Raw genomic sequence first — 25,553 nt, 5'->3', positions numbered from 1 at the left:
GTATTTGGGAATAATACATGGAATGATTCACCACAAGGCTAATTTTAAGATTAGTACTTGATTTTCTCTTATAATATTGGTCATTTACTACTATATAAATCTCTGTTGCTAGGGGCAAAGCTTGTAAGAAAAAAAAAAAGCTTTAGGCAAACTACTTTTTTTTTTTGCTTATATATCATGTTTAATGAGATAAACCAAAATAAAAAATACTAATAATAAATAAAATAAAATTAGAACATAAATATAAACAAATTTTTGGAGTGTCTGATCTCAATGGGTCACAAACCTATGTCTGGCTTACATTTCATATCAGGTAACAATTTCCAAGAAATCACAATATTTTGGAAGAAACACACACAGTAATCTTAGATTACCACTTTGTATGAAATAGTGAGAACTGGGAACAATTGCAACTAAATATTAGTTGATCATCTTGATAAAAAGTCACATGCTTTCAAGGATACATTTCTTGAATACCTAAGATAAAGAGATCTAATATTATGACACAGCAATCACTAGTTAATTACTGTCTGGCCCTGTTTGGTGCTTTGAAAATGGCTTCCTTGTAGTATTTTAGTTCCCTTATGCTCTCCTTTATGTCATCCATAGCTCTATGCCTTTTCTCCTTTGCAGGTGCCCTCCTCTTCTCTGTTTCAAAAAGTGACATGAACTTGTTTCAGACATGTATCTTATTCAGAATATTCAAAGGATGTAACAATGTGATTTATAGATATGCTTCACCATATTGTAATCAGATAATAAAAAAAAATGAGAAATTGTATCGGCATGTAGTATGCATGTCAATCAGATGGCTAAATAGAAGGTCAATGATAGTCAACACTGTTGTCGGCATTACCAATTTTATTTCCAAAAAACACATTTATGAAGAGATTTGTTCTTTTTAAAAGCATAAATGCAAATCAAGCATAAGTTCCGTCACACTGATCTTTATGGCACTCAGATTTAAGTTATTACATTCAACTTATTACTTGAGTAGCATATTAAAATTGTTTAAACTAGAGTTTATATTCAACTTGCTGCTCGAGTAGCATAAAACTAGTATTGGCTCATCAGCTAATATGACAAAATGTTGAGACGAGGCACAACAACAGGCTCTCTCCTGAACTCCAAAAGCAAGATAAAACAGAGTTTCAAATGCGATAGCCTCATATCTAAATGTGGTTATACAATTGCCCTGCATGCAGCTACATGGCCTCAAACAATATGTGGTGACTATGGAAATGTGGAAACTATCATATAGTCTGCATAAGCATAAAAATATGCCTCGTGTGTTTAACACTCATTCTTTTTTAGGACTATTGCTTCAACTACTACTATATGGTCCATGATAAATGTTATTCACCGTTTAGATCTGCACTAGTTCTATAATTCGCTTAAGTAACTTTTCAAATGAGAATGATTGACATCCTATAGATTTTTCACTTGGTCTTTAGAATATATGTCTATATTTTTATCTACACTAAAATTAATTTTATTAGAATATTTTAATGAATTGCATATACAGTTGCATACCATGTGCATATTGTGATATATTGATGGCCTTCAAACCATGACTACTTTTCAAAACATTGAGATGAAACACCATCAATCAAATTATCAAGCATGTTTTTCAGACATGTTAAAATGTAAACACATGGACATAAATTGATACATAACATATTACCTTTTGGAAACCAACGGATGCACAAAGCCATAACACTACTAACATCAACTAGTGTGTGAGGAAATATAACAGCCAGAGAAGGCATATATTTCTGTAAGAAAAACATAATAGTATATAATGAGAACCATGTCGTGTAGTATCATATATCAAACAATAAACTAACCTTTGTTTTCGATAAAAAGCAGTACTAAAGAGATAACTGCAATTTCAAAATGATTTTGCTTGTATTACAAGCTCGTTGGTGGTTAAGCTAATATCTAGCACAGAATGTCTTTTTTCTTTTGAAGGCTAAATTTAAAACGCAAACGCAGGAGCTTGTAATACTTTACAGTTAAACCCAAGTTAGGCTGCACCAACATTTTGCTTTACTCAAAGCCAAGCATAATTTGTAAATTTAGGCTAGCATTATTCAGCAAATGCTGAAGTAGTAAATTGAGATGTATCCTAAGTGAACTAAATAATCACATTCAACACAAAAGTAGCCTCAATTCTATAGGGTGAAGGAAGAAAAAAAGTCAATGCCAGAACTTGGTCAATGTTACATCAGGCACTTGGTCAGAAGGATTTTCCTTAAGAGGTTCAAGTATGGAAATTTATCGATAACCGAAGTGAAGAAACAGAGTTTACAATGAAAAGTTGAGTTAACCTCATGATGCTTGAATTAATAAGTTATCATGTCATTTATATTATATCTAGAACAATTAGTAGAGAAATTAATTTGTTGATGAAGACCCAACTATCTTGAAGTTCATGTACAAATTATGAGGGTCATTGCTCTACATATGCAACCATCCAAATTTCTATTGAAACATTGTGAAATTATATTTACACCTTAATATATAGAATACCATATAACCAATTTAAGATTATGATTAAACACTGATGTAAAATTACATCAAACATATCCCTAAAAGTATTTACTATATAGATAAAACTTACTGAAAAGCTAAATCAGAAGAAATTTCAAGTCATCAGATTTGTATGCAGATCCACCTTATTTAATCCAAATATATTCATTGTTCAAATCTTTTAGGATTACACCATGAGAGCTTGGTCATAAAACAATATTATCATTGAAGGCTGTATGCTGACAATTGGAGTAGGAAATATCTAATGAAATAAAAAAATAGGAGATATTATTCTGACCTTCAAGAACAGAAAATCCACATAAACAGAATTTCCAGCCAATTGTGGGGTATGTCCACCTACATGCTTCTTCACAAAGTCTATAACCTGCAATGAGCATGTATGGCCTAAAGATGCATGCAAAAGGATAACTTGTGTTGACTGATTTCAAAAATGTGTGTGTTGACTAGGTAAACCTACATGCAAAAAGTATGAAGTTACAGACGATCATTCTGAGAACTGACTATATCAAAAACATACAGGGAATGTTTGCAACCGTATTTTGTATAATTTGAGAGGAACAAATAATCAGAAAAAGGAAAAAAGACAAAAAAAAAAATACTGCTGCTAATAATCACATATCACCAAAACTCAAAAATGCTAGCAGTTATTGTGCTAATCATTGAGATCATTGTACTAGTTTGGGTACATATTAATAATTTTCATACTGGCTTCCAGTATAAATGTACTAGGCTGGGTACATATTAATAGACAATCTAACCTTCAGGCTCCTACTCTTGCAAATGCTGCAAGAACTAGTTTTTTTGGAGACTATGACAGTCCTGGTTAATAAATAATATTCTTTTCTTTAAAAAAGTTGAAATCATTGTCTACCAACAACATAAAGGTGTGACAAATTAAAACGAAGTTCTAGGCTCATGTTCATTTAATGTACATTTACTGTAGCTATACGACTAGTAAAGAACCTGCTACTGCTTTTTACAACTATTTTTATGCTTATTTCTAACCTATTAACAAAGATTATACATGGATATTGTTCCTCATAAGTTTCTAGTTTTGTATGTTAAAGAGAACATGACTACATAACAAGGTTTTTAATCTCGCACCATACTGACATACCGAGCTTTACTCGGTACGGTGTCGGCATATCGAGCGGTACATCGGGGCATACCGAGCGGTACGCCAGGGCGTGCTTGATGAAGATTAGAGAAGCAGCCGAAGTTTTCGTGCTTGAGTTGTGCCGCCTCCATCATCAATGATCCCATGACAACCCGGAACAAGCTCTCCGCTGAGCTATGGCTCAACATCTGTCGTTACTACTGCTGCAGTTGAGGATGGAATATCATCTACGGGGCAAAGGTAAATCCTCTGCTTTTTTGTTCTTTGACCTCCTGCGCAGAAGGCGACGATAACGATTGCGGGGGTGGAAAGTAAGGGATGCTATGGCCGTTGGTGGTGGTGACGCCATCAGAGGGACCATCCTGAGTCTCATCGCGAAGATCCGACGCTAAGAACAGAGCGAACATGGTCTCAGTCTCGAGGCTGGAGGCTCTAACGAGGAGGAAGTCCTCAAAGACTATGCCGAGCAGCGAGCTCGGGGCTGACCGATACTGGAGGCCGAAGCTCATCTGCTACTACTGGCGACAAAGGAGATTGGATTCGGCTTCCGTTGTTCGTTGTCCATTGAATGCGCAGGCGGGCGGGTAAGGAAGGTTGAGATCTTCCGACGACCGCGCTGAAGGAGACTCGTACATCACGTCTCCTCCTCCATCGTCTCGACTCCCACACTACCCTCTCCTTGCTCCCACTTCAAATCAAAATAGGCTTCTTTTCCCACAAAAGATTTGAACCTACAGCTTCCGCCTCTTCGCCATAAGCACAGCTCCAAGAACCAGCTTCCCAAGAAGCCACCCACATCGAAAGCCGAATCAACCAAACTATGTTATTGGCTAGAACGAAGCAAATTAAAGAAGTTGTTCCAATAGGGAATCTTGGGGAGGAACCGATAAAAATCGTTCCTTTCACGGCTCACCTCCCTCTCTACCGCCCTTAAATTATCGATAAAAATTCGGTACCACCCGGTAATGGGTACATACCGCCCGGTACGAAATTAAAATCATTGCTACATAATCATTTGTTTTACCAAAATATGCAACTATTCACCCATTATATGTCTTAAACTATGACCCAAAGTTGCTCCCATAGTTTGATTTGTGTTCTTAGGTGAAACATTAAGTAATATTCATTTTGAAATCAATATCAACTAAATGATTCTTCACAAACAATGATCTTTTAAAAAATACTTAGTGGACTCCAAATGGCAACAGTAGATGCATTTTTTATCCAATTCCTCCAGATTAGTTGTTTAAACTAACGTATGCACTCCATATTAGCTGTTCAAACCCATGCTTTTAAGGAATTGTTAGGGTGTTATGGAGGAAGGAGGCATTTTTTAACTAAACTATGGCATGTATAGATGATTTTGCAGTCCAGTTATATGTTTGACAGAACAAGGACATGTTTCCTTTTTCTTTTGGGTGTTTTTTTTTTTCTGTTACTTCTGTTTGCTACTAGTCAATACCAACCAGTATGCTGGTATAATATCAGTCTAACAGGGTACTGACTGAGATCTAAAACCTTGGTACTCCACTCATTGGATTTAAATTGTCATAACTTTCTTCTTCAAATTCAGGTAGAATCTTGGGTCATTTATTTCTTCCTTATACAGGAAAAAACCTATAAACATGCAACAGTAAGATATGCAACGAGTAGACACAACATACCTGTTTTTCTGCATCCACCTCTGTTATTGTGCTTCGTAGAACTCTCTCTGTCAAACCTGCCATAAAATTGAATGAATATCAATTTTTCTTCCTTTTAGAAATTTAGATGAAGGCCACCAAAGTGAAGAACATCAGAACACAGGCATACCACTAGCTCCATGATGTTCACGACACCATTCCCCCATATTATCCAAGCACTCCTTTGTTTGTTTGATAACCAAATCTGGACCCTGAGTGCAGAAATATCTTAACTGAGTCAGCAAACAGAAGTCCACCAATTATGCAAGGAACACACATTTTTGCCAGTGATAAATAAATGTGTAAGATCATCATAGCCGATGAAACCAAACAAAGTTTTCTTTTTTTAATACATGATGAACTTCAAGAAAACAACAAACAAAATCCATACTGACAAGATCAGCAACCTAAGTAAATGCAGCTTTTCCATACTTTTAAGTAAAAATAATAATAAACAGTTCAGAAATTTGGTCTAATGAAAGAAAAATTAGGATTTTCTGGCCACGCATCAAAGAAAATGAACAACAAACAGGAAGGAGCCTCATTGCATTAGCAAAAACCTGAATTTATGGATCAACATCCAACATCTAATGACAATTGTATGTGAATTATGCGATATAATGATATATCCGATCGGCATAACCACAAATGCAAGCTACCTTCTACATTGGTGATGTTTAGCAGGCTTTTCTGCATTTGTTAAAAACATGTTAGCTGGCCTTGAGTAATAAATAATCATAAGGCTCTAATCTAAAGTCTAAATGTCAGTCTCAGTTTCACTAAGGCCTAGCAAGCCATTCACACTTTGGACCATGATATGGATTTAATAGCATTGTAATGACGAAACAAAGGTGCTTCAGTCAGAAATATTTGGAATAAAATGTGCAATTTGCTTTTGGCATAATCTGCTACTACCATATCACAATTATATGGAAACAGCATATATCGAAAAGGTAAATTCTCCTTCTCATCATATTTCAGATCCGCTATCTATCATCTTCTATATTGCAAGCTAGGCACAACCACCCTTAGCATATGGAACATATGTATTTATATGGATAACCAACTTTAGTTTGTGGAATATATGCATTCACTCAAACCTATCGATTATTAACAAGTATACCAAGTCAAGAGCAGCCAACTACACATGTTCCAAGAACGACAGATTCTATGGGATCAAAATTGGAAAGAAAACACAAATATTCACAATATCCAAATGCAATAAAGAAAATTTATAACATCCATCTCATTCAAGGGTGAATATCTCTCCACAAAGACAACTAAAAGCTTCGGATTCAAGTTGAAAGATCAAATATTGCATGCCATGTATGGATTTCATGGCTATAGAAGACTTCCAACAGTCTAAAACCTGTCCAAACTGACAAGTTCACAACTAACATTAATTGTTAGTATTTGTCCTGTGCTATTTCTCTGAGATGTAAAGCAGATCAACTAATTATATTTATTATAGTCTTGCTTCACATTTGACCTGTTACAATGAATAGGGATCCTTCGGAACTTGTCTAATGTTCCTACTTGAAACATGTGAATCTCTATTTAAAAGAAAAAGGACATGTCAATGCCTTCCCTTTCAACAATGATAGCCTGCCTCAGGCAGCAGGTTTCAAGAATGAATGCAACATTTTAGCAACTTGGGCTCCAAACAATAAAATACAAAAAGCTAAATGAGAGAGTCGAATGGAGGAAAAAGTAAACATGGAGGAAAAAGTAAACATGGTGCAAGTCAAGTGCCTGAAGATATGTAATCAACAGAAAAAAAAAAAAAAACTCACATCAACTGATTTGGTTAAATTACCATCTGTTATGACACAAGCAATCTCCAATATCCGATCAACTTCAATACTCAAACCTACACAGTAAAAGGTGACAGTAGAGAAGCTAAAGTTAGAGATGATGATACTAATGCAGGTTGGATTTTACTCAAAAGAGAGCAAAGAGTCTAATCTTCAATTTAATTGCAAACAAAAGAGATCTCCAGGTTCTGCAGCTAGCAGTGATCAATAATTTTTCCTTTTAACTCTAATATGAATAGGGACAAAGGATGAATAGAAAGCTGAAGAAAGAGGGACAGGTGATTAAAAATAATAAAGTGAAATATTCAAGAATTATCCTTTACCACAGATTTTACTTGAAAATAGGGATTACATATGAATTAGCTGGATGTGTACGTGTTGGTTTGCAAATGCCAGCATAGTACTTTATTTTATTCATAATTTCTAGACAAATACAAGGAGTTTATATGAGTTGTTTCATAAGTTCCAGGACCAATAAATTGTTGTAAGTAAAGGCAAAGATTTAATATGAGATACATCAAACAAATTTCAAAAGTAATGTAAAGAGTTAATGATAGTGCATGTACTCATATCAACAAGCATTATTAACTTAACCAAGTTTCTGCCAAATGTTTAATGCATTAACCTCGAAAGAGTAATAATTTAAGTTCATACCTGTCATTTCCAAGTCAATCCACACAAGGGGCATTTTGTAGTCACCCGATGATGATGGAAGGGTTTGTTGTTGCAATCTATCATCTTTTGAACTTTTATTTTTTCCTGATGTTTGGCCTTTTCCCTTAGTTACATCTGTAGAGAAAACATACCAATATTTCATTAAAGGAGACCTGAATTCCAAATATCAATCATCTTGTCAGCCTAATAATGCAATATTAAGTTCACTAGCTCCAAATCAAGAAAAAACCAACCTGACTTTTTGGCATGGGTTTCATCCTTGGCAACAGAAAGAGAGGCTATTTGTTCTTTGTCATCCTCAGCATCCAAATGAAGAATAGAGAATAGATTTGAAATACTGTTCATCTTATAACCTTCTCCTACAAGCAAAAGAGTAAGCCTCTCTATCCACTCTCTCTACTTGGTTTCACAGAAAGTCACTTAAGTCATACATCATCGATTGCAGGGAGACATTAGAATCTAAAAGCAAAGAGTATGAGAAACTTCACCAAAATAACATTATTCACAGTTTAAGCATAAAAAAGCATCATGAAGATTCAAAGTTCACCAGCAAAAAGATGTTAGTCTGAGAAAGAATAACCCACAAGCGTCCATGTCAGTATCGATCTGACATGGAATACACATGATCCTTACTCAGTGACGCACTGAATTTTATCTGAACAACATGTTAATAGCAAAAGTTGCCTACAGCAGGACCAACTAACAGCTGCTAGAGATTATATGCAAGTTGATGGATTTCGTATTAAATCCACTAAGTTGCAGCTCAGGATTCTAATGTATTTTCCAGATAATTCAGTCCCTGTCAATCCACACTTTAGCTCAGTTAGCATTCAAAGTCTTCCTCGATAGCTGAGCAAGCAAATCAGCAAACAAGTTGCTCTCAACAGTCTTTTCTAGTCCTGACGAACGCCAATTAACGCAGGTCATCAGAATGTAATCGAACAGGAAATACTCAAGTCCAAAAGGAAGAACAAAATCGGAAACCCTCACAATACCGTCGCATATCATGAATGAATATATTAACTAACAACAAAGAGGAACTACCATCCCCTATTTTCAAGTCCTCATGTCACCCAAATTCCCGTCAAAAAAATTTGTTCTTTTCACCACAAAACCCATCACTGGTACCAAGATCTTCTGGCGAGGAAAGGAATGATAGGATCCGAGAGAAAGAACATCAATTAGCAGAGAACAAACAGAAATCGCAATTAAATGTGATCGGAGAAAGGCAAAAAAAAAAAGGAGGGGTGCGATCGGTTACTTCGTAAGGAAGTATCGTACCGGCGCTCAATAGCTGCTTCCCTCGGCGTCTCGCCTCGTCTTCCTTGGTGGAGGGATTCATTAGAAGAAGAGGAAGGCGAGCGTGCAAATATACTTCAGTTAGATACCTGCGGGAGAAAGACCACGAGGTCCCACAGCGAAAGAGATGGGGTAGAACAATGGTTGGAACTTGTGAGTGTACGGAGAACCATTCAAGAAGTCAGTGCACGGTTCAGCCCATATCGCTTTAGGAGAGAGCCCAACCCATTTGGCCTATATATGCACGCCTTTACCAGAATAGCGACCAAAGCATACGTACGTACGCGTCCGCGTTCTTTTCACAGAAGGAAGGAAGGTGAGCGTGCGAAGGTATTTATGGGAGAAGGACGACTGGGTCCAACCGCCAGTCGGGTTTTCGACGGTTCAACGAACCCACCACCGTTAGTCGGAACGGTGTCGTCGTCGCCTCCGTTCACCGACTCAGAGGAAGCGTTGCCTTCGATTCGACCGATTAGGTTTTCACGGGTCATCTCGTTGCGTGCTTGCGTCAAGAGGGTTTGAAGAAGGCGAGTGCTTGGGTGGGCCTGACGTCGAGGCCCAAGCGAAGGCACCTGCCCAGCCCACCTGTTGGGGCACTCGAGTGCGTGTGTCGGGTGAGATGTAGAGTCATGATCATGATTTTAATGGAGCCGAATGTGACGCCCAGTGTGCTGACATTGACCAAGTTATTTTGGACACAGTATAAAGAAATAAGTTGCTCGCTTGCAGTGCAGTGCAGTGCAGTGCAGTGCAGAGGAGCCTACGATCGAGTCTCATCTCGCACACAATCTTTCTTCTGGTAACATTTGCTATTAGTTCTGATTGTTTCGGACACCGTAGAATGATTCTGACAACTGCTGCTATGTAAGATTGAGCCACCTTTGGCTGGTAGGTTATGAATTAGGGGGCCGGGATATATGCTTCTATAAGCTGCATTAGTGCTTGTTGCAGCCTGTGTTTGATTTTACGCTGCCTTTGAGATTTGATTTCGAAGGTATTCGATTGTTCACATAACTTATGCTTGTTAATTTATGGGTTTTATTTAATTAGAAAAGATATATTTAAAATTTGATTAATTCTTATTATATTTATCGATCAATAAAAAGAAAATATAATTATTATAAAATTCTTTAAGAGATAAAATGGACTATCTTAATCATCTTTTCTAGATCCTCTACTCTCATCTATATATATAGTCAAAACCTCTCATCTACTCTCATCTCTATCCTATCTAGTGATTCTAAAAATAAAAAGAGAGAAAAATAAAAGTCTAGCTTATTTCCTATATAGATCCAAAGTGCATTGCATTGCGGCATCTAAGGTACCTATTGATTGGCGTGTTCAAAAAATACATATCTTCTATCTTAGATCTACGATATTTTATTTCAATCATAGCATTAATTTTTTTATATAATAATTTTATTTCTTATAACTATATCACAGTCATGTTACTGGAATCTAAATTACGGTAGATCGTTAAAGAAACTAGATTTATTTGTATACTAGATCTATTTTTGATCAATTTATGCATTAGATCTATTTTAATTATATCAAATTATTATTTTTATTTTTGATTGTATTACCATAGATTTAGTTAAAATTGTCTAAGTTGTGAGTCATCCTTATATTATTCATCCACAATGGGTCAATTTAGTTGCAACCTTACTCAAGTCCGTTAAACAACTACTCACCAGGTGTAAGGCACGTTGGCAAGTTTTCATAGGCTTTACGTACAAACTTGTGAATTCAATCAACGTCTAATACTACCTCAAACCTATTGAATCTCATATTTTGATGATGAAACCAATTGATAAGTGTTTATGATTTAATCAGCATTTTGAGTTACGCGGGATGCTTCGATCAGGGAGAGACAATTAAAGCAGGAAAAATCATGTTGGACCAGAGGAAAACATGTCAGAAGATTAGACATCGAGCCGGAGGATCGGTCGACGTATCGACAGAAGGCTTCAGACCATGGATTCGGGCATCAGGCCAAGAAAAACGGATATTACGCTAAGGATATCAGAGTTGCGGAGGTCAACTAGCCGATTGGGCAATAGGCCGCAAGAGAGGATGATGCGTTAAAGAATCAGACGAAGCGTCGATGGACCAATGACATGTCGGATAACCAATGACATGACATGTCGGATAACATGATTCAAGCTTAGTAATAATTGTCTAGATTGAAGTATATTTTTATATGTGCATGATTAACTACGATAGCAAGACATAAAGCAAAATGAAGTCCCGGAGTCAAGAATGCGATTTCGTTGGGAGTTCGAGAGTTCGTCAAAAGTCCGGACGTTCGTCGAAAGTTCTGTCGGAACCAACCGAGAAGTCCAGGAGCTTGCTAAAGAAGCTCATCGGAACTCGCCAAGAAGATCGTCGTGAAGTCCAAGAGCTTGCCGGGAGTCCGCTGGAACATTGCCGAGAGATCGTCGGAAGTTCAGCGGAAGATCGTCGGAAGCTCACCGGAAGAAACTAGACTAACGGACTTGTTTAGCTTAGGAAATATCTTACAATTCGTAGTTAGCACATAATTGGGATTGGAATTGGGCCAACCCAATTAGGGGCTAGTTAGGCCCATGTAAGAACTATGTTGGGCCTAATGAAAATTCCCAAACAGTGCCCCAAGAGGTGATACCGTCGTGGCATAGTCTCCAAGACTGTGTCAGGCAGTGGTGCCGCCGGTCTAGGCAGTGGTATCGCCCAGACACAGCCTCTGAGAGGCTGCAGGCAGTGGTACTGCCCAGTGCAGTGTTAGTGTCAGACTGACACTAACGGTGGTACCACCCAGCACAGGCGGTGGTACCACCCGAACCTAGGAAATCTGGGATGTGATGTTTTTAGGCTCTAAGTTTGAATCAACTTGAGGCCCATAAATACCCTCTCATCCCTGGTTAAAATACATGAACACATAGAGTTTAAAAGTGAAGAAATACTGTTGCAATCACTTGAGAAATCCCCTCCTCTAGTCTAAATCTAGAATTCTGTTTAGGAGGAGTATGTGTGCTTATAAAGGTTATCTCCTAAACCTGTAAAAAGGAGAAGAATGGTGTAAAAGGTGGTTAGTCTTCGCCTATTGAAGGAAGACCGATAGTATATGCTGGTGGCCTCGATGGAAGATGAATCGATAAAGTGGATGTAGGTCACGACAACCGAACCACTCTAAAATATGGTTTGCATTTCGTCTTGAGCAATTTACTTTACTGCAAATCTCTTAACTTGCTTTATATCCACTATGCATCTTTCGTACGCTTTCAAGCTATCTTTACAAAAACGCTTTCAAGTTAACCTCTCTCCGAAATGGTTTTCGTCGAAATCGATCTTTATCGTAAAAATATTTTTTTTTGAACCGACGTATTTTACCGCTGCACTAATTCACCCCCCCCCCCTCCTCTTAGTGCAGACTCTGTTCCTAACAAAACTCTCATCTAGTCCTGTGCCACTTGGGTGGTTCTAGAGTGCTGAGATGATTGACATTTTTCTTCGCACCACAATCTATAAAAAATAGGTTATCGCATAGAAAAATTAGGTCATTTTGAGGTAATTTTATTCATTCTAGTGAGTTATCGCTCTGTAGCTTTATAAACTATTCATGCTTACAGTTTTCGAGTACAAACATATAAAAATAAAGTAAAATATATTATCTATGTATAAGTAAATAAAAATGACGAATTATTCATTAATGAAAGTATTATGGGTGCACGACGATCATTCGTGATATTTTTCCCCACTTCAATTATCGATGGTCTCATCGACGCTTATTGATAGGCTTTGATAACTATTTCTTTATATTGTAGGGTATTTTTAGTTTCCCAATTGGTTATGTTTGGGGAAGCTTTTGTCACATCACTAAATACCGAATCTGTTATGCTCCATTAGATAGCATTATTTTGTAATATGCTAAAATGGCTTCAACTCACCTTTTATATGAGGCTTTGGTGGTCGGTAACTAAGTTGGAACACTTCAGGAAATATCTTAGGGATCTAAGTGGTAGGCTTTCAAGTTACTTGCATAGAAGACATTGTGAAATTTGAGCTACGCTAACAGTTGTAATTTATAAGAGATTACCTACCATGTTGATAATTGAGAAAGGTCCTTCATACTCATACACCGGTCCCTTATGCACTTTGTCTAAAGAACTAGAGTGATGCTGGTTAGAGCTTAATCGGCACCAAGTCGCTGACTTTAAACTCCTATGGTCACCTTTCAAATCTGCCAACTTCTTTATCTTTTTAGTTGCCTTCTTCAAGTAAGCCCCGGTAATATCTATATTTTGGTGTCATTCTTTTATAAAGTGATATATCGATAGGCTATTCTCAATATAACCAATAGCTAAAGTGTAATGAGTTGACGGTTGTTGTCTTGTAATGATCTTGAAGGGCTAGGCTCTCAATGGATATAGAGCTTTATTATAAGTTGTAGGAAAATTGGGCTATATCTAATAACTTCACATAATCCTGTTGGTTGGCACTCACACAATGTCAAAGATATTACTCAATTAGCAAACTTATTCATTCAGTTTAATCATTTATCTACGGGTGGAGGCTTATGGGGAAGTATAACTTAGATCCCAATAATTTGAATGATATAGAATCATCCCAAGAATTGCACATCTCAATCATTAATGATATTGTACAAGACTCACTAATACTTTGCATTCTTTATCATCAACGTAGTTGCCTCCTTTGTTGAGCATTATAGGTTATAACAATATATATTGTATAATTTAAAAATTAATCAGTCACCATAAGTATCGATCCAAGTCTTCTTACTATCAGCAAGCTTGATATAAAATTCAAGGAAGTGCTCTCTCACAACCTTTCAGCTTCAAAAGCCTCATTGACTTTTGCTATTATAATTTATTTTGTTGGTAGGTAAGGCACATTCAAATATATTTCTTCACATCAGTCATTATCTTTGGCCAATGGAAGACTCTTTCTACAAAAAGTCAATATTCGGTAAATACTCAAATGTCCTGCATAAAGGGAATCATGACACTCTCTTAAGATATTACATCTTAAATTATCCGCTTGAGAAATATAAACGTAATTTTCTTTTTGTAGAAGAGACCCTCTTAGGCCTAAAATCATCGTGTCTTACCTTATTTAATCAGTTGCATTAAGGTTATTACTTGAGGATCGCTGTACAATCCATCCCTAATCTTGGAAGGAAGTTAGAGTACAACTGACTTACTTGGTCTTTACCTTTCAGTTGCATAACAGTCACTAACTTTACTTTCCTCCTTAATACATTAGCTATGATCATCTCACAATGCTTACTTACTTTGAGGAAAGTTTTTAAATTTAAAAGTAATTGAACGAGATATTATTTATCCTCGACATAAATCACGTGTTCCAAGAAGATAGTACCACCATACTTATAAACAATGGACTATCGTTGTCATCTCTTTTTGATAAAAATTTTTAAATAATTTTATATAAAATTATTTTGAAATAAAATTTATTTTATTTATTTTGATTTTGAACTCTTTTATATTTTATCAATTAATAGGTTAAGTGAGAGAAAATTAGATTATATGATTCTATTTAATTAAAAAATATATATTATATATTTAATTAGTTTAATTATAATATAATTCTTTAGAAGATGACCCGATGGACAAAAGAAATTATCCTAATTATCTTTTCTAAACTCTTTATTTTTTACTATATATAGGCAAGACTTTTTAGTATGATATAAAGATATTTTCTCTCACCTCCCGGGAAGCTCCTATTCCATAAATTACAATGGTATCGAGTAAAGAGAAAATCTACCTTCTTTCCTACGAGAGTTTACAATGTATTATTACATTTTTAATTAGCATCTTTAAATAGTACATATCTTTTGTCTTGTCTTATATCTATGATATCTAATTTTAATTAACATTAATTTTTCATATAATAATTTTATTTCTACCTTCTCTTATTTAATTTATGCACGTGTAGGAATGAGTTTTGTGGGATGATAGCACGATAAATGGAGTTGGATTTTACGTATACTTTTTTTATGAGCATGTTGATAGTGTCTTATAATATTCTCTTTATTGAATTATGGTATGCCAAATTATATTTATGATTGTTGCTACAACAAATTATTGTCTTTAGTTAACATTTTAGTCCTTAAAGGTACACTAAAGTGTCTGATGCCTACTGTTGTTTGGTACTATGCGTCTTTCTTTCCTGGAGGGTTACTGATCTGCTGAGTTGCTTCTTGTGTTCGTAGACACCTTTCAACTCATCAAGAAAGAAAATGATCATGGCAGAACCTTTGGGTGAGTGAGAAGAAGGCACACAATGCCCAAACAAGCTGCTATTGCTCTTCCAGACCAGTAATGATTTACTATTTTCTTCTCTGACTTATGGTGCAGCCTCAGCTTCTTTGTGGTTGTTGGCTGGTCTTTGACTCATCTTCTTCAATTCATGTGAAGTTTTCCTATATCAGTTTCAAAACAATGAAGATTTTCAACCAACATTACTTTTGTCTACCTTTTCAGGATACAAAAGTCATGTTGGTTGAAAGCCTTCCTTTTCACCCTATCAAAATACTAGTGGACATATATATATATATATATATATATATACTCGGGCAATGGAAGTCGTTGTCCGATTGGGTCGAGCTTGAGCCTCGCTTCCAGCAAGATGCGGGGGTTCCCCTTTGATCGATCGTCTTCTTGTTGCATGCTCTACACATAAGTCGGGTCGAGAGGAGGATGTTTCTATCCGATCCCTTTGAAGATTTTGTTAGAATTGAGTAAAAAACCAACATTACTTTTGTCCACCTTTTTTTAGATAAAAAAAGCATGTTTGGTTAGAAGCCTTCCTTCTCACCCTTTGAAAGTATATATATATATATATATCAACTGGTTGTGCCAGTCATTCTCCATTTCTGTAATCACACTTCCTATCTCAATGGTGCTTCAAAAATCTTTCTGAGGTGAAGTTTGCGGTTCTTGGGATATGGGATATGATCAGAAGCTAATTAGGAGCTCCAACCGAGTGAAATGTCGAAAGCTACATTTAGCTTTTCTCACTACATGTTGTTGTTTGGTCTCAGTAACCCTTCTTGTGGGATATTCTGTGTCTTCCACCAAGCGTAAGTTCATAGAGTGGCTGTCGGAGCTTCTGCTTCTGATGATTTATGAGTAATAATCTGTTGCTTTTTGTTACTGGTCTCACTAACCCTGATTCCCTTTGCAAGTGAGTTCATGGCTGTGGAATCATGCGGTTCCTGCAGCTGCTCCCATGGCAGGAGGAAGGATCGGTTCTCAAAATCTGGGTAAGCCTGTTGTTTGATGTTCTTTGGCCTATCATGTTCGTCTTGGAAACATGCAGACTCGTGAAATTTGATGTAGAACAATTGCAGCGCATCAATTGTGTTCTAAAGCACAGAATAATGCGAGCTTCTGCTATTCTTTTCTTCCTTGGGAGTGTTTTGGGTGTCTCTTTCCTTTTCATTGACAGAATACTTCAATGTAGAACCAAAAACAAGCATTTCTTTCTAGTTTTCTTGTGATACACAACTCTTATTTGGAGTTGTCAGCTTCGCCGGCGAAATTAGAACAAAAAATTACTTACATTCCCTTTCAGCTCTAATGATAATTTCAACCAAGAACTGAATGCAGCATGTCTGCTTGACATTTCCGGATGAAGCTGCAGACAAGCGAGAGTTGAAGCCTGTGTGTGATTTCGCAGACGCAAGATCCGTTGTCTGTGAACTGGAGGGTGATATCAGGATCCATGGCAACTCCTCCTCCATCTTGTTTGCCAGCTCCAGCCCTGCATCATGGCAGATGAAGCCTCACCCCAGGAAGGATGACCCCAACGCACTGTCTCATGTCACCCAAATCTCCGTGACATCCTTCACCGCCGACGGAGACGCCCCTCGGTGCGCCGTGAGTGGCAGCACGCCTGCCATCGTCTTCTCCACGGGAGGATACATGGGCAACCCGTTCCATGACTTCACCGACGTCCTCATCCCCCTCTTCATCACCTCATTCCAGTTCGACGGCGAAGTCCGGTTCCTGGTGGGCGACATCGCGCCATGGTGGATCCAAAAGTACGAGCCCATTCTCACGGGGCTCTCCCGTCATGACATCATCGACCTGAACCGGGACGACGTCGTCCGCTGCTTCCCCCACGTCATCGTCGGCCTCAGGTTCCACAAGGAGATGAGCATCGACCCCTCGAGGACGCAGAACGGGCTGTCGATGCTCGACTTCGGGCGATTCGTGCGGCGTTCCTTCGCGCTGCGACGGGAGAGCGCGACGAAGCTGGGAGCCGATCGGGACAAGAAGCCGAGACTCCTCATCATCGCCAGGAGGGCGACGAGGGTGTTGGAGAACGTGGACCAAGTAGCTCGAGCGGCTCGAGGGTTGGGCTTCGAGGTGGTGGTGGCGGAGGCGGGAAGGAAGACCAACTTGACTGCGTTCGCGCGGCTGGTGAACTCGTGCGACGGAATGATGGGCGTTCATGGCGCCGGGCTCGCCAACTTCGTCTTCCTCCCCATGAACACGACGCTCATCCAAGTCGTGCCTCTGGGTCAACTGGACGAGCTCGCCAGGGTTGACTTCGGCGCGCCCGCAGAAGACATGGAGATGAAGTACTTGCAGTACGGTATAAGTGAAGAGGAAAGCACACTGATAGAGCGGTATCCGAGAGACCATACGGTCTTCAAAGATCCCACAGCCATCACAAAACAAGGGTGGACTGCTCGCAGATCTGTGTATCTACTCAACCAAAACGTGAAGATTGATGTGGTCAGGTTCAGAGATGTGTTGATACAAGCACTTGAGTTTCTTCATCAAGAGTGATATCTCATAGGTTTAGTGTAGAGAGATTGGGGAGATGCTTCTGGTTTTTATGAGGTCTGTGGCACAATATGAAGGATTTGATTGGGAGTTCATGTTGGGTGGAGTCAAAGGCAAATCCATATGTAGGTGTTTAAGATTTGGATTGTAGATCTTGTTCTTCCTGCTAAAGAGGCAACATTTGCTTCAGTCACAACCATCATCACTCTCCTCATCTCTTTTTCTTATTCCTATATTCTTTTATTGTTCTTGATGTAAACTATGGTTGTGGCCTTCCCCATGTTGAGGGCCAAATGTTAATTTGGTCTCTTTCCACTTACACAAATGCTAATACTTGTGTATTACTACCAATATTGAATTTTCTTTTTTAATCTGGATTGAATCTGTGTTTGGACATATATAGCTCATGTAGAAACAGTGGATTACAATCTTGGGAAAATAAAATCTACTGCAGAAATATCATCATGTGTAATGCAGGTTGTCAATTTAACAGAGCCATCCAAGATCATTGATATATGATGATTTGTACATGATCTACAGATCCAATAAACCTTTTTAACTCACTAGACAAAGATTTCTATGGGCAAATAGGATGTTCATAGATCCACGCTCAAATGCTTATCACTTCTTGGATAGTAATTGCTGTCCTATCAGCCTTGCACATTCATGGTTGATGCACAGCAGATAAAAGATCATTTCTTTCTCATCAAATTTAAGGTCAATGGAGTGGCTGCAACAATCAATTGATGACAGAACTCGGTGAAGCCTCCTTTTGAGATTCTCTATGTGGTGATCAAAATCATGCAGGATTTTTTTTTCTCTGCCAATAGGTTTGTTCACTTGGTGGATCAAAATCAAAGTTGGGACTTTTCTTCTGTGATTTTGACTCATGGACCTACTGACGAATAAACCATGGAACAGTATCTCCGACCTGAATGAAATGGACACCAAGTATCATAGCAGAATAACAGGCTGCAAACCAGCTTGTCATATATAAAGAAGAAAATCTCCTGTTATTCAGGGATATTATCAACAAAGGCAGAAAGAATACAACCAAAAATTTCAGAGCTATGCTACTGACTGTTCTCCATTGGGTTTTAGAACAATTTCAGAGCTGTTGCTGTCAACTGAGAATGTCTCTGACTGCCCAGACACACCAGTGTATTGCCATCTCAATACAGCTTGTGATAGGACATCGGCTCGATTTCGCATTTGCAGTGCTTCCTCCTCCACCCAAGACCTACAAACCATGAGGATCAGTAAAGCTATTTCTTTCTAGATAATCAACAAGACTCCTCCAAAACCTCCATGGATAGAACATATATGGTGGTTTGTTGTTCTATCTAGAAATAGAATTACAATTTTTAAGGTAAAAGGTGCTGATATTAATCTAGTTCCTTAAATCTTAATGACATTAATAGAATCATAGAAGCTTGTTTTACTGGCTACACTGCTCAGAAGTTGTAGATGCACATTTTCAGGAATTGAAGGCATTAATAAACCATGCTAAATTTGTCTCTCTTTTTTTTTTTGAGAAAAACATACATAGAATATCTCACCTGAGAATCCTGGTAGCTTCTATTTCAGCTTCCAGTATCGATTTGGCTTCCACTATGCCGTCCTTCTTGCCACATAAATCAGCAGAAAATCTTTCCAAACTTTGTTGCTCAGATATAAAGTTGGCTCTTTCACTTGCAAGTTTATCATTCATTCCTTCAACTTCATCCTTAAGACACTGGAGAAGATGTTGTTGACAGTCCAGTGCTGCTTTCTCTTTTGCATACTCAGCAAGCCTACCATCTAGTGATGCTTTCTCATCTTCCAGATCAAGAAATATAACTTCAAGGTCTTTTTCAACCTCAAAGTGCCTATCTTGCTCTTTTGCCAACTTCTCCTCCCAAAACCTCTGTATATCTCCTCTTTGAACTAACTCACATCTTATTTCCTCCGCCTCTTGTAACCTTGATATATTTTCAGCCCCAAGTCTTGAGAGCTCCCGCTGGATTGCATCTGCCGTTCTGCCACTAGTCAGCACCACCGCTGCTTGAGCTGTGGTTACAGGCTTGTGTGGTTGAAGGCGTCTGATGTTTCCTGTCAAACATAGTGCAGGACAACAAAAAGAATAAAATAAGTTGCAAACAAGAAATCCAGAATGCATCAACAACTAGGATCCAAGTAAACAAATTGATAAAGCAACAAAGATGTATGTGATATATAAAACCCTGCTAAATAACCAATAAACAAGCTAGCAAATAATTGCAAAATTAAAAGTGAATGTGTTATTTAAAGAGGCAAAAATAATACAACTAACCAGAGAATAATAGCAATCAATTTAATGGCCAAATGGTGTTGTGTGACTAATGCATTCACCTTATTATATAACAAACCACACATTCTATAAATTAACACCATAAAATATGTTGTGATGCAAAACCCAACAATATAACTGACAAATAGAGTAGAAAAAAAGATTGCAAGTTACTGGAGGATAATATAAGATCCTGTTCCATGAACAGCCAGTCAGTGCATCTAAACATGCCACCAAAGCACCAGTGACAGCCCCTACTAAAATTTCATGAGGTTGTGTAAAATATAGAACACCAAAGAAATCAAGAGCCCGATGGACTTACATGGTTTCATTATGCAAACATTGGTGAGAATCCAATGCCCCGAAAACCTACTTTGATTAATTGGTCATACTCAACCTTACATGCGTCACCAGCATCTGGTTGTGAATTACCAGCAACAACTGCATGCTCAAAGGATGTTTAGTCAAAATCTTTGCCACAAAATACAACCAAATTCTTGGGGTTAAACTAATGGTTTTTCTTATGTAAATATGGGCTTTACAAGTTAGAAGAACATGAATAGAAAGCTGATTTACTATATTTCCTTCCAGAATCACATTTCCAAAATTTTTATAAAGAAAGCTGACCACATATGAAGACTATGATTTTATGTTGATCAAGCTTCAGAAAATCTTTGTTTTTTTAATACGTCAAAATTGATCAACCATAGAACTTAAAGTTTGAAGTTCCAACAGAACTGTTTTGCAAACCGAAAAAATGGCAACCAATAGGCTGCATAGAATAACAGAAATGTGAAATGCAACTAGTTCTGAAGCAAGCAAAAGTTAATTTATCCCATAAAGGAACCAATGTAGAACTTTCATTTGGCAGATAGCAAGTTGTTAAGAAAAATAAAGAGGGACTTAGTCAAATCAATGGGAATAGAATAAAGATGTAAATGTCCAACACGTCTCAAGAACACATCTAATAAAACAGATGAACGAGAGAGTAATAAAAGGTACCAAAAGCTCTTCTCGTTATGCTGTTTTCACAAGCCATCAAGTCCAACAATAATTGTGGTGATGCACCTCTACTCGCACTCAGATCCAAAAAGTTCCCTTTGGTCCTTAACATCTGGACTGTTAATAAGTCAGAATATTGTAACATAAAAGGCAAATAAGAAGTGTTAGGTTCATGGTTTGTTGAATAAATTATTTACGATGAGTATCTATTTTTACCTTCTCGTCCAATTCAGAAGAAAATAGGTATTCTAACAGAGCTTTCCAGTTAAGCAGATCGAATCGCGATATATAACTGCAGTGCAAAAAATGAAAAATTTTAGTTGATGTTTCAGAAGAATGAACTCACTTTAACTGCAGTTCAAGTAATAAAAATTCCGTACTAGTATACCTTTCTGGATAAAAATAGATCTTTTCCGAGTCACCAGAAGCACCCTTGTCTGAAATGCTAGATGAATTCAGAGCAGAGAGCTTACTAAGAACTATGCCAGCCTCTGCAAGTGCTTTTGTTTTGGATTATAATATCAGAACCAAAGTAATTAACAAAAAAGTTTATATGGTATTCAGCACATAATCTTAAGAAACTTACACTGAATGCAACAAAAATCAGGATCATCAAGATTCACATCATCAAATGCTGTAACAAATGGACCAGCAGCTGAAATCTTTGGAAGTATCTTGTGCTTTGGGTTCCTATGAAGTATGCATGAAAGAATTAAAGAACAAACTATTTACCTGTACTGATCTGCAAGTTACTACTCTAAAAGGGAATTCAGGTAGTAAACTTAATGTTGGAATTTCATTCCTCCAACTACCTTTCTAACATAGAGTTAGCTTTGACAAACCATCTTGCATATTCTCTCCTGGTACACAATCCATCAGTACTGACATCATTTTCTATGATCTGAAACAACACAAGGGTATCAAGAAACAACCTGACTAAGAAGTAAATTTTAAACATTAGACTCATCGTTGAATAAAGACTGTTTCTTGAAATGTATATGGCTCATGTAAAACAACCATAACTTTCATGCACTTATTTGCATACTTAAGAAACAGTATCATCACAAACAAACCAAGGCCACATCTAGTCAGCGCTCAAATCATCAATTTCTACTGACTATGAATGATAGATTAACAAACTGAATTGCTAGGAATCCACATGGAAAACTCATTTTTAGATTATATAACAATTCAAATAAATAACCAGAGGCTCATATAGTATATGCTGCCACCATTTACTTAACAGTCAACACGACTAGACTTAATACAAGATGACCAGAATTAAGGAATTACTACTACTTTTATTAACAGGCTTTTGGTTCAATGCGTTGTCCACTTGTAGCATAAGAACATAAAAATATATGGTATCTCTTGCCGATTACAAAAGAATTCCAGAATCCCAAACAACATGCAACATTTTCCATTTTAGTCCAAGGAGTACTAAAAATAATAAGTGTCATTTTATTGCTCATACAGAACTGTCTAAAAGATATAATACTATATATTCATCCCAATCTACCTTTCTCCAAAATCAAGCAACACTCTAAGCACAGAAGCTTAAGAAGCTAGGATTCTAGCTACAAACCTTCAGCTTTTTCAAAACAGATACAGCTTCTTGTTGTGTGGTATCAGCAGCAACCGGAACAATGATTTGTTTTCTTGCCCCTGAATCTTAAATGTTAAAAAGAAAACATAGAAGAAGAAAGTGTTGAGACTTGAGAGACTACACAAAGATCTCCTAAAGAACATAATTTAAATAATGAAGACAGAAAAGGTGGTACCATAACCAAAGTACATCTATTCTGAATAAATTAAGTCATCATGAAGTTGAGACACCAAGTTACTAAAGTTAAATAGCTTCTCAAATATACAGACACCAGTTATTGCATGTCACTATCATGCAGATCTTATACGAGTGCCATCAGATAAATACTAATTTAGAATTTTTTGCTTCAAAAACATCTAGATTTGAACAAACCTGCTGAATCGTTCTCTTTTGATTTAGTCTCTTCATCCATGTTGATCTCTGAAACTTGGTCAACTTCAAATATGGTGGATGTAATATCATTATCTGGATCCTTCTCAGATCCCACTGGCATCAAATTCTTATAAATAGTGTGAAATGGAACAGTAAAGCAAAACTTGAAGCCTGCAAAATATGTTGTACGTTGTCAAATGTCAACTCTCATGGGGGAAAAATGTGGATCAGCATACGCAGACTAAGCAAACTGCTGAGTTGTTGAAGGATCAAGTCACAATTTTTATATTCTTTTATTATTGCAGCAAGAACATTCCATGTAAAACATGAAATTGGGAATCGTTCAGTGTTTCACTATGTTCGTCAATTAATTGCCAGGATAAGAAACACAAAAGATTGGTGTTTGTCATTAGGAACATAAATCTATAAAACAAAATAATTAGCATTAAGTTCAAACAAGAGAGCTGCATAAATGGAGGAGAACTGAATGAGAGATTTCCTATGCTAAAAGCTCAATGGGATGGATGTTAGCTAGATTAGAGCAAGCAACATACGGAGACCAAAATTTTGATTTAGAACACTGCAAAACAATCTTGTTAAGTGTAACTTTATTATTGATAAAAATTCCTAATGACCCAAAAAAAACTTGATCAAACATCTGAAAAAAATAAAGGACCTCAATCTTGTATACAGGCCCACCTAAAAAGATCAAAGGCAAACTATAAAAATCAAGCTGGTGGCACTGAATTTAAGCTCACTTGCCAATGATGAACTGGAAGAGCTTGAATCTTGCTGCTCTTTTAGAGCAAAGCACATGGGAGAGAGTATGGTAAGGAGTGGACAGAAATCTGCAGTCAAGACATCCATGTATTAAATTATTTCACCATTAAATGTATGACTTGCTTTCGTTCTTCATTAAAACTGACATAGATAATTGCTACTGATCAACAAAGAAATATCATTCTTTATGTTATATACTAAATATTATCTCAATCAGTCAGTTGTGAATCAAAAAAGAATCAGAAGAGAAAAACCTCATCGACCAAACTACATGTGATATATGTTCTTTTTGACAATATGATAACAAATTCCTAAAAATATTACCACAGATTACAACAGCATAAGTCAGATCTTTGATCTTAACTAGATGAATTTCAGAATTAGAGGGCAAAGTACCCACAGATGTCTGCATAAAATCACAAGGTTATTTCCTTATAAAGGCATCTAGCTTGTTATAAAACAAATCTTAAAATAACACCAAGACAGTAACAAAATCAACCCAATAAGCTACCAAATTCACAAACAAAATCAATTTCTAAACAAGCACTTTTCAACAATGGAAAGTAGTAACAGCCCCTTTGTTGGGTTCTCTATCTACCAAAATATGTTTTGTGCAACACTTGGATGAAGCACTATCCAGCTTCACTGTCGGCTGAAAGGTTGTCTGACCAGGGATATATTCTAAAGGTTACAGTACATTCAATCGATAGGAAAAGGGCAACAGGCAAAAAAAAGAGCATGACAGGCTATGTTGTACATCTTATGGTGGACAAACTGAAAAGAATTTCAAGGAAAGAAGCAGTTATAGAAAGAGACAATTAGATACAAGTAAATGGTGAAGGGGTGCTAGAGATCAGAACCTCTTTTGGCCGAACGGTAATATGCTAGCGCGGCCAACAAGATCGCTGCAGAAGCCACAATGCCAGCAAGGTGGAGTCTTGACCGCGCAGCAACTAGAGCAATTAAAAAGAAATAATCCATAAGGAAACTGAATAGAATGATAATGGATCAAAGGTGTCAATGTCGACGAATAATTTTTACCATTCTCCTCCTCCTCCTCGATCCTGAGCTTGCGGACGAACCAGCCGCCAACGCTGTCATTCAAGCTCTCATCCGAATCGGCCCAAGAGGATCCGACGGAACAAACCGGAGGAGGAGATCTCCTCGACGTCAAGTGACGGCAGCGCAAAAATAGGCGGGACGGCGGCCGGGGGGCGACGATGGGGAGTCTGCGCGGGGGCTCGGACGCGAGGAGGGAGGGCGGGGAGGCGAGCAACCGTGAACCCATCGGTAGTGGAAGAATAAGAAGAAAAGGAAGGATTATTTCCCAAAAGAAATGAATTTAGAGCTCCATCGTGACCCTCGGGGGAAAAGAATCGCCCCGCTAGGGTTTGCTAAGCTCCAGCCAAGGACGGAAGGCTCGAGAGGGAGCGGAGAGGTTGGTCCGGTCCTGGGACTCAACTCACGTTACTCTGGTCGCAGAGTCTCTCCATCCAACGGTCCAAAGGCAAACACGTCGTCCGTGTAATTAT

The 25,553-nt window shown here is 37.5% G+C and overlaps 3 protein-coding genes across 9 annotated transcripts; 1 reads left to right on the top strand and 2 right to left on the bottom strand.

Moving 5' to 3' along the window:
• Positions 1-274: 274 nt before the first annotated feature.
• LOC135582213 (oligoribonuclease-like) lies at positions 275-9,275 on the bottom strand. Of its 4 annotated transcripts, none has more exons than XM_065095718.1 (9): positions 9,123-9,275; positions 8,075-8,200; positions 7,821-7,955; positions 7,146-7,222; positions 5,483-5,564; positions 5,335-5,390; positions 2,831-2,917; positions 1,685-1,775; positions 275-648 (listed from the first exon to the last, which is right to left on the bottom strand). In XM_065095718.1, the coding sequence occupies exons 1-9, from the start codon at positions 9,181-9,183 to the stop codon at positions 524-526; spliced, it is 840 nt and encodes a 279-aa protein (XP_064951790.1). In that variant the 5' UTR covers positions 9,184-9,275; the 3' UTR covers positions 275-523. The 4 variants fall into 4 exon arrangements, with proteins under 4 accessions (XP_064951790.1, XP_064951792.1, XP_064951791.1 ...); XM_065095720.1 differs by having other exon boundaries at positions 8,075-8,300; positions 9,123-9,244; XM_065095719.1 differs by having other exon boundaries at positions 9,103-9,238.
• A 6,791-nt stretch (positions 9,276-16,066) lies between these two features.
• On the top strand, positions 16,067-18,241 carry LOC135604972 (alpha-1,3-arabinosyltransferase XAT3-like). 2 transcript variants are annotated; one of them, XM_065094626.1, is made up of 3 exons: positions 16,067-16,239; positions 16,345-16,422; positions 16,803-18,241. In XM_065094626.1, the coding sequence occupies exons 1-3, from the start codon at positions 16,104-16,106 to the stop codon at positions 17,954-17,956; spliced, it is 1,368 nt and encodes a 455-aa protein (XP_064950698.1). In that variant the 5' UTR covers positions 16,067-16,103; the 3' UTR covers positions 17,957-18,241. The 2 variants fall into 2 exon arrangements, with proteins under 2 accessions (XP_064950698.1, XP_064950697.1); XM_065094625.1 differs by having other exon boundaries at positions 16,797-18,241.
• A 669-nt stretch (positions 18,242-18,910) lies between these two features.
• LOC135605529 (uncharacterized) lies at positions 18,911-25,492 on the bottom strand. Of its 3 annotated transcripts, none has more exons than XM_065095716.1 (12): positions 25,063-25,492; positions 24,882-24,974; positions 24,000-24,089; positions 23,242-23,412; positions 22,849-22,928; positions 22,076-22,164; positions 21,850-21,953; positions 21,652-21,763; positions 21,480-21,555; positions 21,264-21,375; positions 19,513-20,044; positions 18,911-19,193 (listed from the first exon to the last, which is right to left on the bottom strand). In XM_065095716.1, exons 1-12 carry the CDS (start codon positions 25,307-25,309, stop codon positions 19,022-19,024), a joined length of 1,878 nt encoding a protein of 625 aa, XP_064951788.1. In that variant the 5' UTR covers positions 25,310-25,492; the 3' UTR covers positions 18,911-19,021. The 3 variants fall into 3 exon arrangements, with proteins under 3 accessions (XP_064951788.1, XP_064951786.1, XP_064951789.1); XM_065095714.1 differs by having other exon boundaries at positions 22,849-22,934; positions 25,063-25,490; XM_065095717.1 differs by lacking the exon at positions 24,000-24,089 and having other exon boundaries at positions 22,849-22,934; positions 25,063-25,486.
• Positions 25,493-25,553: the final 61 nt, after the last annotated feature.

Source organism: Musa acuminata, chromosome BXJ2-2 (genome assembly GCF_036884655.1).
Source record: "Musa acuminata AAA Group cultivar baxijiao chromosome BXJ2-2, Cavendish_Baxijiao_AAA, whole genome shotgun sequence".
Lineage (NCBI taxonomy): Eukaryota > Viridiplantae > Streptophyta > Magnoliopsida > Zingiberales > Musaceae > Musa > Musa acuminata.
The sequence above is the reverse complement of the archived record's forward strand: the minus strand, read 5'-3'. Positions and strand labels throughout refer to the sequence as shown.

Bases quoted from the DNA above. Each gene is read 5' to 3' on its own strand.
- LOC135605529 (XM_065095714.1), bottom strand. From the start codon at position 25,309: ATGGGTTCACGGTTGCTCGCCTCCCCGCCCTCCCTCCTCGCGTCCGAG. The intron at 24,090-24,881 runs GTTCTGATCTCT...TCTTGACTGCAG, and splicing joins TTACCGTTCGGCCAAAAGAG to ATTTCTGTCCACTCCTTACC. The intron at 22,935-23,241 runs GTTTGTTCAAAT...TTAACATTTAAG, and splicing joins AAAAGAGAACGATTCAGCAG to ATTCAGGGGCAAGAAAACAA.
- LOC135604972 (XM_065094625.1), top strand. From the start codon at position 16,104: ATGGGATATGATCAGAAGCTAATTAGGAGCTCCAACCGAGTGAAATGT. The intron at 16,240-16,344 runs GTAAGTTCATAG...TCCCTTTGCAAG, and splicing joins TTCTGTGTCTTCCACCAAGC to TGAGTTCATGGCTGTGGAAT. The intron at 16,423-16,796 runs GTAAGCCTGTTG...TTCCGGATGAAG, and splicing joins GATCGGTTCTCAAAATCTGG to CTGCAGACAAGCGAGAGTTG.
- LOC135582213 (XM_065095718.1), bottom strand. From the start codon at position 9,183: ATGAATCCCTCCACCAAGGAAGACGAGGCGAGACGCCGAGGGAAGCAG. The intron at 7,223-7,820 runs GTATGAACTTAA...TTTACTGTGTAG, and splicing joins GATTGACTTGGAAATGACAG to GTTTGAGTATTGAAGTTGAT. The intron at 5,565-7,145 runs GTGAGTTTTTTT...TTCTGCACTCAG, and splicing joins ATTTAACCAAATCAGTTGAT to GGTCCAGATTTGGTTATCAA.